This window comes from Pterocles gutturalis, unplaced genomic scaffold (genome assembly GCF_000699245.1).
Source record: "Pterocles gutturalis isolate BGI_N339 unplaced genomic scaffold, ASM69924v1 scaffold29318, whole genome shotgun sequence".
Taxonomy (NCBI): Eukaryota; Metazoa; Chordata; class Aves; order Pterocliformes; family Pteroclidae; genus Pterocles; species Pterocles gutturalis.
The window spans coordinates 32,935-45,224 of record NW_010124041.1 but is presented as its reverse complement, the minus strand read 5'-3'; the positions used below and the strand labels follow the sequence as shown (position 1 = coordinate 45,224).

Sequence of the window (12,290 nt, the reverse complement as noted above, 5' to 3'; positions counted from 1 at the left end):
GTTCTAGCCTTTTTATTTACACTGTTTTGTGACACTTTGTTCTTTCTTTCCAGTTCAGTTAAAAGCAGACTGTAACAAGGGGTATGTCACAGTTAAGCAGGTATGTTTTTAAATGGGTGTACAATATTTCTGATACTGGGATGGTGGTTGCACTTAAACTCCACAAATGCTGCAAGTGATGATTCAGATCACTGAGTTTGAAGGGCCTAAAGCTGTTTTATGACAAAGGAGAGCACAGTGAGTGGTCCTTGTAAGGGATGTGTCCTTTTTTTTTTTTTTTTTTTTTTTCTTTATTTTTTGTGTACCTGAACAGAAAGACTGCACTGTTCTTTGCAGATATGCTGTAGACTGCGGCAGCCAGACTTGCAGTGTTACAGAACGTGTCTGTGAATCCTCAACCTGTTCTTCCAGGCTGCATTTAGGAGACTGTGGAGTTTCCCTAAACTTGCTGATTTGCCTCCTGAGCCTTAAACTTAAAAAGCTGAGGCAGCCCTTCATTTAAGGTCCAATTGGTTCTTCTGTTAATGGGACTGGGAAGTTCTGGAATTTTTTTTTCATGGCTGACAGAGCCAAAGGTGTGTTCACCTCTGGGAAGGGATGGGATGTGAGACAGCACTGAAGGCATTCTTGTGTTACTAACTGGATGGGTTGTAGGCCTACTCTTATACTTAGGAGGATCACTGTCCCTGAGATAATATGAAGGGAAAATTCTCTAGCTTCAGGTGTTGGGGCACATATATGCATCTGCAGCATCAGCACGTGTGGACAACGCATCAACGTGTTCTGCCTGCTGAGGAGTAATGTCTTCTGTAAAAACATCCCAAGAGCTCAGTAAGCAGAGGGACCCCACCAGTATCTGGTGAATCTGGCAAAGGTCTCTCAGACACTTTTTCACAGAAGTCAGCCACAATTTCAATACCATGTTGCTGTAATCTCAGGTCTGGGAGTACTTTTTGGGTGCTAGCATGTTTTCGCTGCGTGCTCTAGAGTTGCTTCCCAGGTGATTTGTGTGTGGCACAGGGATCCAGTGATCAGTTGTTTGATAGTGTATTAGCCTGGAGGACGTAAGTGTTCTTGACTTGTGTGAAACTGTAGGCTGTAGAGATCCTGGCTGGAATCGGGCAAGTGCTTGATTGCAGTGAACACCAGGAGATGAGAGGCACAGTACCATCTTGTGAAGCACGCAGGTATCACAGTGACAAAGTTAAAGAAACATTTTGTGGCAGAGTCTGTCAGTCACAGGGAAGGGCTGGTTTCTTAAAGCTTGTTTCATGCATAAACATTAACCAAAAGCATTTTGCTGAAGTTGGAGACTACTGATTTCCCTAGGCTCACCCTCATGATCAGGCAAAATCTGTCTGTCAGTTACTGTAGGTTGCCCACACCACTTTGCGCTATTAGTTATGCCAGAGGCAGAGGAAAAGGTATTGCTTTTCAGTTATCAGCTAAACTTAAGTTAACTTCTCAGTCTTTAAAACACTGCTTTCATGGGAAAATTAGAGTTGCATAGAGCTGTAAACTGATGTAATGAGAGAGTCAGGTAAAAATTTGGCCTTGCTTGCTTCATATTCTGGTGGAACAGAATGAATAGCAGAGTTGATTTTGTGAAAGTGTAAGATGCAAAATGAAAGTAAAAGCATTAAAATACAGATTAGCTGGTATATACTTTGTCCAAGCTGAGGTGGACAGAGAGGTTTAGCCTCCCTTGAAGGCAGGTGTTGTCGCCAGGTTTGAACACAAGTCTTTTGTGGGCCAGAGAAGGATTATCACATTCAGCTTGGGGAAGCAAAAAAAAAAAAGAAAAAGATGGGAGCAAGGAGCTGATCCCTGCATAGTGGACTGTTCTACAGGCTCAGAGAGACTTTTTTCCTGATTTTTTTTTTTTTTCCGATGCAGGAGGGAGCATGTTGCAAGTGTTAGCAGTGGGCTGTGCTTGGTGAGGCGGCAGTTCTGAGCCTGAACTCCTTTCTCTCTTGAAATAAGCCCGAAGAGTGTGCTTGTGCATTTGAAGGCAAATGTGTTGATGGGACTGTGTTTTGTAGCAAAAAAACAAAATGTAGTAAAAAGGGGAAGAAAGAGAAAGTAAAATAATTTGAAAACAGGAAACTTTCTGGGGATGATTGGACTGAAATAATTTGTTAAAACTACTGTTACTCTTCAGAAATAATTGTTACTAAGGCTGTTGTTATTTCAAGGGTCATTTAATAGGTTGTTAATTTCTTTGAGCAAAGTGTGGCACAGGTCTCGCTGTAACTCTGTAGCCAGCTGCTTCAGAACTGTCAGGTCCCTATAACACCAAGCCCCTGAGGGTTGTGTGCTCACAGCTGTGACTGCAAGACTGGGCCATAGAGAGGTGTCTCCAGTGTTGGATTTCCTTGATCCTCTAGAGCAAGTCAGTGGGGGGAGGGGGTGCAGTGAATACAAAATACATTTACTTTCCAGGATAGAGATGTTCCAGGAAGACAGAGTGGTAGTTGGCAATACCAGTTACGACGTCATTTACTATTTTTTTTCCTTTTTCTCCCTACCAAAGATAGGAGTCAACCCAACTAGTGTTGATCTTGTGGATATTGGCAAGGATGAAGAGGTGAAAATGAAGCCAGGCCAAGTTATGCATATTGTGAATAAACTCTACCCCTACATGGTGCAATTTGCTGAAGAGTCAGGGAAAACTGTTACAGAAGCAGAAGATAAAACACAAAATGATAAGATGCCATGTGAGGACTCCTGTGAGAATGATGATGTAGAGCTTGTGCCCAGAAAGATAAGGAAAATGGAGGTGGTGGAAGCACAAGGCAGTTCTGCAAATCCCAAGTTAGGCCATACTGGTTTATCTCCACATCAAGGAACTTCGAGCAAAAAGGCAAGTGTATTGGTAGTAGTACATGTGCTCTTTCTCCTGGGGTTGTCTCCTCCATCAGGGCTTTGGTCTTTCACTTTTATGGGTACTGCTGATGGGGAAGCGTCTCAGGTGAAAAGAGGTCCTCAGAGTATTCAGAGTACGTGAGCTGACATGCACTGAGGACACGACTCTGCTCCTGACATTACCTAGGTCCTGAGAAAGTTACCTGGGACCCATTCTAACCTGAGTGTGAGGGTGCTTGTGTGTGTGAAGGTGGTTGCTTTTAGTGAATGAGGATTTAGTCTCTGGTTCCTGCTGTAGTTCATGCTAGGACAGTCCATATGAGCGAGCTCAGTTTAGCTGGAGTCACGCCTGGATACGGTGCTTGTCTCTTGAGATGAAATCTGCTGTGTTACAAATAGAGCAGGGGTTATCTAAAAGCTTACACATGGAGAATGGAACAACTTGACCAACTTGAATCCCCTTTTTTTTTTTTTTTTTTTTTTTTTTTTTTCAGTTGCTCCCCTCTGCCATCTCAGACTTTGGTCATTCCTTATGGTAGAAAACCATGTTTATATTAATGAATGTTACCAGCCATAACCTTTTGAAAGGGAGTTTTCATCCCTGCTGACATGGACAAAATAAAAGACTGCTTAGTGCATCTGGAACTCTAACAGTGCAGTTGCTGGAGTTGTCCTGAAACTTCTCAGGACAAAATTTCAGTCCCCATTCATTTGTGAACTCAGGCTAGTTACATTGGGGTCAGATTTGTGGTAGTATGAGCAGGGAGACAAGACAATTCAGTGTTTTTCTGTCAGCACTATAATAATGTTTGAACATCTTCCTCTGTAAGAATATGATGATCGTCACTGTTGATAACACCTGTAAAGTGATCTGAACAGATAAAACATGATCTGTTTTGAAGAAAGTGCAGTCAAGGCACTTTCTGTTAGGTGCTCAGTAACTAGGTTAAGAGATATCTGCTAATGTTGGCTTGGTCTTCCTGTGCCTTTCTTGTTTTCTGTAAAAGCCACTCCTTGCACAATATTAAAAAATAAGTCCATCTAAGAGTAGGGCCACACACCGCAACCACGTCTTTGTTCTGTGCAGAGCAGCACGTGATAGGACGGTTAATGGAGATCCTTGTACTTCCTTTGGCCCTTGTGATCCATGAAGCAGAGGGTCTTTCAGTAAAATAATCTGTCATCAGTGGTGATAAGGACTGTGCCATAACATGTGCTTGCAAATTATTAAAGTCAAACAGATCTAGAGCTCCCTGATGTTAAATTTTAATTGACTTATTGAACATTTGAAAGACTTAGCTTTGAATCTTAACAGTATCATGTTAGAAGTTTTCAAAAGTAGCTTTGTGGGGTCACTTGGAGCAGGTGTGTTGGCATTTATAGAAAGGAAATAATTCAGCTGTAATCCAGCTGTTATTTTACTGTTGTATACTAATTAAATGCTTTAAAACATATAATTGTATTCTTTATTCCCTTTTATATTATTTTTTTCCTTCTGTGCTTTAGGAACATTTAGGACACTGGAGTCAGGGTCTAAAGAGCTCCATGCAAGATCCAAAAATGCAGGTGAGAGCTTGTACTTGTACTTTATAGTAGCTCCTGTCTAACAAAGTTAAATGAGCCTAATTTCTTCTGCAGTTTACTTTAATGATCTGATTAACCAGTGGAGTACTGCATAAGGGCTGAATTGTACTTGCACGTCTCTCTGTAGTGTAGTAGAGGCTCCCAAATTAATGCTACTGATCTTGCAGAATGTTGTTATCTTAATTATCTTTGAGCTCTCTACACTGCCAAATTTGACCAACGGATTTCAAAAAGGTTAGTGGGAGAGCAGGCAAGCAGTGCAGTTGCTTTGGTTCCTCAGGGAAACCAGCTAAAATGGTGTGGTTTAAAGCTGAGCAAGCAGTAGAGGTTCCTGTTTGCTGGCAGTCAGCACTGCCTTGTTTCCAAGCATGGTGCAGTTTCCTGGTTTCCGGCAAACTCTTGAACTGCAACAGCTCTGTGCCAGCTGACAGGATGCCCTGGCCAGGAGGAGCCCTGGCTCCTCTTCCACCTCGATTCTTTGTGCCAACAGGAATTTCCTGGGTGGTTTATCTTAACCTTCTGCAGATGCTCCTCCCTCCCTCTGCTTCCCTGTGGCTGCATAATGGTCTTCCTTGAGCTCTTTGTTGTCTGCTGCCTGTTTTTGGGGAGGTCAGACTCAAGATGAAGAAATCTGACAAATGTCTTCTGTGGCTGTGGTGTATACAAACTTTCTCATTATTGTGTTCTGAGAGAGCCCTGAGAGAATCTTCCTTGTCTATGTATAGAACCTAATTTTGTTTTTAAGTTACGGCAAATATATAGACAACTCCTTGTCAAAAACAAGTGTTTTAGCTCAACTCCAAAGGAAGGCGAATGCTCTCCGTCAATATTCCATGTTCTGGCAGAGTGAGGCCTGAAGCTTGGTTCCGTTTAGTGTGGGTTTTGGCTGGCTGACTGCAGCACGGCCATCTTAACATTAGGGATGTGTGTTTCCCTTTGTACTTCTCAGCAGGTGTATGTGTTCACAAGTGCATGTTCACACGCAAACACCTGTGATACTTGGTTCTTGAACTCACTGAGTAATTTCAGTTGGAAAAGACCTTTGAAGGTCATGCAGTCTGACCACTTGCACTTGGTGTGATTGCCCCATCCTTTGTCCACTTGAGTTGAGATGATCTCCAAGGGCGAAAATCCCACCACCTCACTGGGCCCCCTAGGGTGATGATGACCCTCAAGCTGAAAAGAATTTCCCTGATAACTAATCAGAAGGTCCCTATTTCTTGACTGATTTTTAAATTCAAGTCTGAAGAGTTGAACTGTGTAGAGTCGTAGGAGAACTGGATGCCCATTCTCCTGCAGTTTCAAATGAGTCTTTCTATGGTGGGTGATAAAGTTCTTGAAATACTTGCTTAACTTCTTGAACATGAAGCTCAATCTTCATCCCTTAAGCAGAATTTCAGCTAGCAGTTACCAAGACAGTGCTTTCTTGACCCAGAAGACAAGCAGATTTTAAAACTGTTCTTTGAAAGTTAGAATACAAATAACTGTTTGTGACTTAGTGTTAGCTTTATTAGTTGTGGTTCTGAACTAAATACACAAACAATAGAACTCCTATCTTGGCTTATTTAATAAAATATTAAATAAATGGCAGTATTTATTTCTTCTGAAAACACTTGATTGTGATCCCATTCCCCTGGCTGCTTATGCAGGCGCTAACGTGTGTATATAAAAATATGACAACATCAACCAGCCTTGCTGCTGAAAGAATCAGTCCTGTAATTTGTGTGCTGATAAAATTTTATTCTTCCTGTAGAGCAAGACTGCTGATCAGCTCTGCATATAAACATATGAAAATAATTAGCAAAGATGACAAAGACGTCATCCATGTCTCACCAATAGATGCACTGCTAAGAGATCAGAGACACAGCACACAGTTTCTGCTTCAGAACCTGACAGATTTTCATTGCCAGGTGCAGGTTTGTCCCCTGTGTTCTCCACATGCTTTGCTAGTGTTTCTCTCCCTCAGCTGCATCAAATTGTTGCAGAAGGCAAAAGAAAATTAAAACAAGGGAAGAAGATCATGATAGACAGGAATCTGTCCTCCTTTTTGTGAGTGATCTTACAAAGCAGCACATCCAGTAGCGTGAACTGAAATAGATCAGACTTGAATCATTCTGTCTTTGTAATGCCCGTGGAGGACTGCAGCTCTGGGCACACTGTTTGTAGCACCTCTGAGACTTGTTTTTCACTCCATAAATCTGCAAAGGATGAGGCAGTCTGGTGCATTCCTACGTGTTCTATATTGAGCACAGTGCTGTCATTTTTGTTTCAATCACTGCAAAGTTTGAATATAGTTTGATGGAAGTAGAGTTTCCTAGACCTCACTGGTATCTGAGTCCAGGTGATTTTCAAGAGACTTCATATCCACCTGTAGCAATGGTTAATGTATTGCTGCATAATAATAGGTTTTTCCTTACAGTATATAAAGAGGGATGCTGGAACATCTCTCTGTAGCTGCCTGGTGGGTAGTCTGGAGGAGGGCGTGTATCCTGGACCAGCTTAGTTCCAGCAAATATTCTCCTTGAAGTGGAGTTCCCTGCTGCTCGATATTTCTCCCCATCTATTAATCTTCCCTAGCTTTTTTCCTGACAGTCCCAGTTGCACTAGCAACACATACATGTGCTTATGGACTTCTGCAACCACAGTGGGATGTGCAGATGGATAACATCTCAAAATCCACTAAATACAGTGCTTATAGGAATAAGATATTTAACTTTTCATCAGTAAATAATCTAGTTATTTGTTTTGCAAGGTTTACAAAGATGAAAATACTGTAGTCATTAAGGATAAATATCCCAAAGCACGTTACCACTGGCTCATCTTACCATGGGACCCCATTTCAAGTCTGAAGTCGGTCACCAAGGACCATCTTGAACTCCTGGAACATATGCATGCAGTTGGGCAAAAAATGATCGAACAATGCCCTGACAGAGAGAGTCTGGAGTTCAGACTGGGTTACCATGCTATCCCCAGTATGAGGTAAGACCTACATGAGTCATCAGGTGGAGGAGACTGTTGTTCTGGTGATACAGATTTGGTACTAAATCTGTAACGTGATCTGGCATTGCTAAAGAACAACTAATCCTCTTGAACACTACAAGCAGTTTGGTGTTTTGAGTCATTTGGGCGCAGCTGTGTATGCACTGCTGCACACATGCTGATGGGCTACACTGGCGTCATAGGTCTGGTTGGAAATGCGTTGGGTTCCCCTAGCAGAGGTCTGTAGCTGGTGCTGCAGTATGCCTGTGGTCTGGTCCCAGCAACAGACGAGGTGCTGCCAATGGCCATGTGTGAGGGCACACCCCCTCCCAGGGCACCCATTCTGGGATCAGAGAGTGACTTTTAAGCCTGTCAGGTCCTGCCTGATACTGAGCAAGGATTTGAATCTTGTGTTTAAATAAGTCCAGATGTTACAGTGTCCAAATGCCTGTGGGTATTGCAGTCAGTGTTCCTAAGTGGTTCTCCATCTTGGACAAAGCTTTGAGTCACTTATCAAGTCCCATTCAGGTACTTTACTGTCAAGTTTAAACTTCTGTTTTATTGAAACCACTGTCCCTGCCTTTTTGGAAACTAGCAGGAATATAGACTGTAGTTAGGGGCCAGTGGAATATGCCAACTAGTGACCTTGACTGTTTAAGTGAAATGCTTGGCATGAGACAGTGCTTCTAGAACAGACTGGGTTTCTTCTATCACAGGACTATGGGTCAAACGTAAGACTGACCCGTAAGTCAGTTTGACTGTGCTGAATCATGTTTGCAACTGATAGTACTGCAAAAGAACTTTGAACATTAACGTTTTACTTCTCTTTTATCTACATAATATATTTGTTTCAGTCAGCTACATTTGCATGTAATTAGCCAGGACTTTGATTCTCCGGCCCTGAAAACCAAAAAGCACTGGAACTCTTTTACTACAGACTACTTCTTGAACTCTCAAGGTAATGATTAGAAAAGGTATTTCATAACATGTAATCCTGCTTGTGGCTTCTGGCTTTTTTTCCAAACAAATGTGTAAGCCATAAATTCTAATTCATAAATTCTAAGTGCAAGGTTTTATATAATTTCAGATATTGGGGAATAGCACTAAGTAAAGTCAGCCATGTTTTGTGACTGGTTTAAATTAGAATGCAGTGATGACATGCTGTGTATGCAAAGCAGTGCACAGAGATTCTCCATCATTGTGTGTTTCATGATGCTACGTGGTTCTAATACCTCTCGTCTCTTTTTTCAGATGTGATAGAGATGGTAAGAAGCAAGGGAAAAGTGATGGTCAAAGACCATGTCTCTGAACTTCTCAAATTGCCCCTCAGATGCCATCGTTGCAAACAACAGCTGTCCACAATTCCACAGTTAAAGGAACATCTTAGGAAACATAGACCAGAATGACTTTGCAAAAAATCATTTTACAACCTGTCTTCAGATTTCAGGCTAAAACAAAGACCCAAAATATTAGTGGACATGAATGTTTTTTATTAACTGGAATGACAAATGTAATGTGGGAAAAAGTAGCCTGGAAACAGCAGCATACTAACTTTGTAGTAGCTTAGAAGAACCAACATAAAATAAAGTCACTTCTGAAATTGAAGGTATGTTTGCAGCTTTTTTGTGGTACTTCCACGCTAATCTGTATGTGAACCAAACTCTTGAAGCAGCGTTACTTTGCGTGAAAGGATTTATTTTAATTCAGAAGCTGAGGCATTGAGCCCAGATCTAGGCTTCTACTGAGAAAGGAAAGGAACAAAGAATGATTCAGAGGCCTTTCTCATGATGCCTAGCACTGAAGTTTCTGTTAAGTGATAATGTTGCAGAGGCTGGTGTGGCTGACAGCAAAACTGTCAAAGGAATGTACTGAGAGTGTATGGGAAGGAGCATCAGCTACAGCATTGCCACTTCGCTGTGCCACAGCATGACTTGAAGATTTCAGTGCTGCTGAACTTCGCCTTATGGAGCAGGCACCTCCCCTCATCAGGGGTCCAGGGCAGTCACTGCTCAGGCTCTAACAGGGGCAGCCTATCTCCTTCATGTGCAAGGATGTATTTAATAATTTATATATATGAAAATACATGTATAATATGCAATGACCAGCTTTACTGCTTCCCAGAGTAATAAACTATCAAGGTGTGTAGTTGCTTGGCTGCATATGTTGAGGTTGGCACAGAAGTTGCGTGGTTTAATGCTGCCCTGTTTCTCCACATTAGGATTTTGGTGAGCCTTTGTCATTTGATTGTTGTCAGGAGGTGAACTCCCAGATAGACAGAACAGTCATAATAAAATTCTGTTTCCGGGTCCAGAATGGGTTTGTAGGGTTCAATTTCATTCTAAGCAGTTTTAATTTGTTAAGTGCTGCCCTCTAGATGAAATGGCTTTCAGTAAAAGAGCACACAGAGCTTTCGTTATACAAGGAAAATGTTCATAACTCTTGATAACGTATTCTGAGGGTGTCTTATTCTATGCCCCCATGCAGCAGCATGTTATTGCACACACTCCGATGTGGCAAACGACCTGTTGCTGCTGGGAAAGAAAAAGATCTTCCTGCAGTGGAACAGGGGGCAGTACGGGTGAGGGGGTGGCTGTGGCCTTATTTCAAACACCAGTCACACTTTATTTTTTTGCTGACATTAGTAATATTACATTTAGAAAACAAAACATTTAAAAAAAAAAAGAAATTATGACAAAAGCACAGCCAGTTTAGGGATTCACTCTTGACCCAGTCAAACCAGGGCCTCATTTGGCCCCAGAGATGAAGTAGTGCTAATGCTTAGCGACCAGAACTATTACAGACCAAGAGCAAATGCTGGAGAACTGTGGTCCTCCTCACACGGCAGATGCAGGCCAGAAAGGAAAGCCCCGCTGCATCACAGTTAAATGCACTGTTTATGCCTCATGGCCTGTCACATCTGGGTGGGTGTTGTGTTTTTCAGTACCTCTCAGAGCAGGTCAAAGTGCAGCACAAACACTTGCAATCCACCTCTGTAGAAACAGTGTGCAGCTGTCTAAGTCACGATTGTCACACACTTGCACGCAGAGCATTGGTTCCTGAGGGGCAACCCTACATATGATGTCATAAGTGGTTGTGGTGGTTCATGGTGTCATCAGAACCACTGCCATCAGGCCTCCAGGTACACGTCAGCTGCTCATGTGGACCCAGGGGGAGCGGTGGCAGGTAAATGCTACCAAGAAGCACGTCCGGCCCTTGCTGTATGAAGACACAGCTGTACAGGAAAGGTCTGCAAGAATGGCAGCAGTGGATGCAAGCTGTCTGAAGCCTGTAAAGGACAGCCACATATCTGCGACCAAGGGTAGCCTTGAGGCCACAAAAGAAACTAAAGCAGTAGTTGTAGACATTGGTACAGGTTACTTTAAATGTGGCTTTGCCAGGGACCCATGGCCTTCCTGCATTGTTTCATCTACAGTTGGTAAGCCTACGCAGGAGCCTAAGAGCAATCAAAAAGAAACGTTTGTTGGAAGAGAGATTCAGAGCAGCAGTGTACCCTTGACACTCATGAACCCAATACAACATGGCATAGTGGTGGACTGGAACTGTGTCCAAGATACTTTGGAGTATATTTTCCAGATGGAGATGAAGATTCAGCCACAGGACCATGCTGTTCTGGTGTCAGTGCCTCCCCTGTGCTCCATCACTGACAAGAAGAAATATGCTGAGATGATGTTTGAAGGATTTCACATACCTGCTGTCCACATTGCCTACCAGTCCCTTTTGTCCATGTACTCTTATGGAAAAACCTCAGCTCTTGTGGTGGAAAGTGGCCATGGTGCTTCGCATGTTGTTCCCATCTATGAAGGCTATATTTTACGTAGTGTCACTGGGAGAGTAGATTATGCTGGCTTGGACATCACACGCTATCTCATGAAGTTACTAAATGAGTCTGGAAATGTGTTCACAGAACACCAGCTTGACATCGTACAAGCTCTCAAAGAGAAGTGTTGTTACACTTCTCTGGACCTTACACAAGACTTGAGTTTGCCTGTTGAGGAACAACAAATGGATTAGGAGCTGCCAGATGGACACATCATCACTGTAGGCAAGGAGAGATTCCTTAGTGCTGAAGCACTCTTCAATCCAGGCTTATATGGCTCAAATCAGCCAGGGCTTTTGCAGCTGACACTCAACTGTCTCAAGAAGTGTGATGCTGATGTCTACAATAAAATGTTGGGGAATATCCTGCTGTGTGGGGGAAGCACTATGATGGAGAGCTTTGCTGACCGCTTCCAGATGGAACTGGCCAGGTTGTGCCCCAGTGACATCCTCACCATAGCTGCATCCCCTCAGAGAAAGTCTTCAGTGTGGATTGGCGGGTCTATTCTGGCCTCACTCTATTCTTTCCAGGACCTCTGGGTTTACAGGTGTGAATATGAAGAATGGGGTCCTTCCTGCATTTTTAAGAAGTGCTTCTGAAGAAGACACTGGGTGTTGTAGAAAGACCAGTGTTGACAAAGGGTACCTGAGTCAATTCAAGAGCACCTCCCTTCCCCCCCTTGCTGTAATTAAAGAGATTTCTGCTGGACCTTATTGTTCTTGTGTTACTGGGTGCCTGAAATAGTTTTTTTCGTTTGTATTTTGTATTTAAAGAAGGTAGACAGCAGACAGGTGACAAAATTACATTATAACGAGAGAATCAGGCTGCCCTACAGACATGTTTGCTCAGAAATTGGGACATTTCTTAAGCAACTCCCTGTTTCAACATGAATGGATTACTTCCATTCCTGATAACTACATCTGTTTGTTAGAGCTTCCACAGAAGCTGTCTGTGAAGACAGCAGCTAAGGCAGAATATATTTCAAGACAACATGCATCTCTAAGAAAGCAAAAGAGCATCCTAG

General features: G+C 42.7%; 2 protein-coding genes across 3 annotated transcripts in view; both read left to right on the top strand.

Annotated features, from left to right (window-relative positions):
• The window catches only part of APTX (aprataxin), a 10,004-nt gene extending 1,002 nt beyond the window's left edge, over nt 1-9,002 (top strand). Inside the window, exons 2-7 of one of the 2 annotated variants that reach the window (XM_010078144.1) lie at nt 54-100; nt 2,534-2,620; nt 4,372-4,431; nt 7,202-7,428; nt 8,283-8,386; nt 8,680-9,002. In XM_010078144.1, coding sequence (XP_010076446.1) covers nt 54-100; nt 2,534-2,620; nt 4,372-4,431; nt 7,202-7,428; nt 8,283-8,386; nt 8,680-8,834 — 680 coding nt within the window. In that variant the 3' untranslated portion in view covers nt 8,835-9,002. Of the gene's footprint in view, nt 1-53; nt 101-2,533; nt 2,864-4,371; nt 4,432-7,201; nt 7,429-8,282; nt 8,387-8,679 lie in introns of both variants that reach the window. The other variant, XM_010078143.1, reaches the window with a different exon arrangement.
• Nucleotides 9,003-10,584: 1,582 nt separating this feature from the next.
• LOC104465196 (actin-like protein 7B) lies at nt 10,585-11,865 on the top strand. Its single transcript, XM_010078146.1, is given in 1 exon segment — nt 10,585-11,865. A coding segment is annotated over 1 exon segment (1,281 nt).
• Nucleotides 11,866-12,290: the final 425 nt, after the last annotated feature.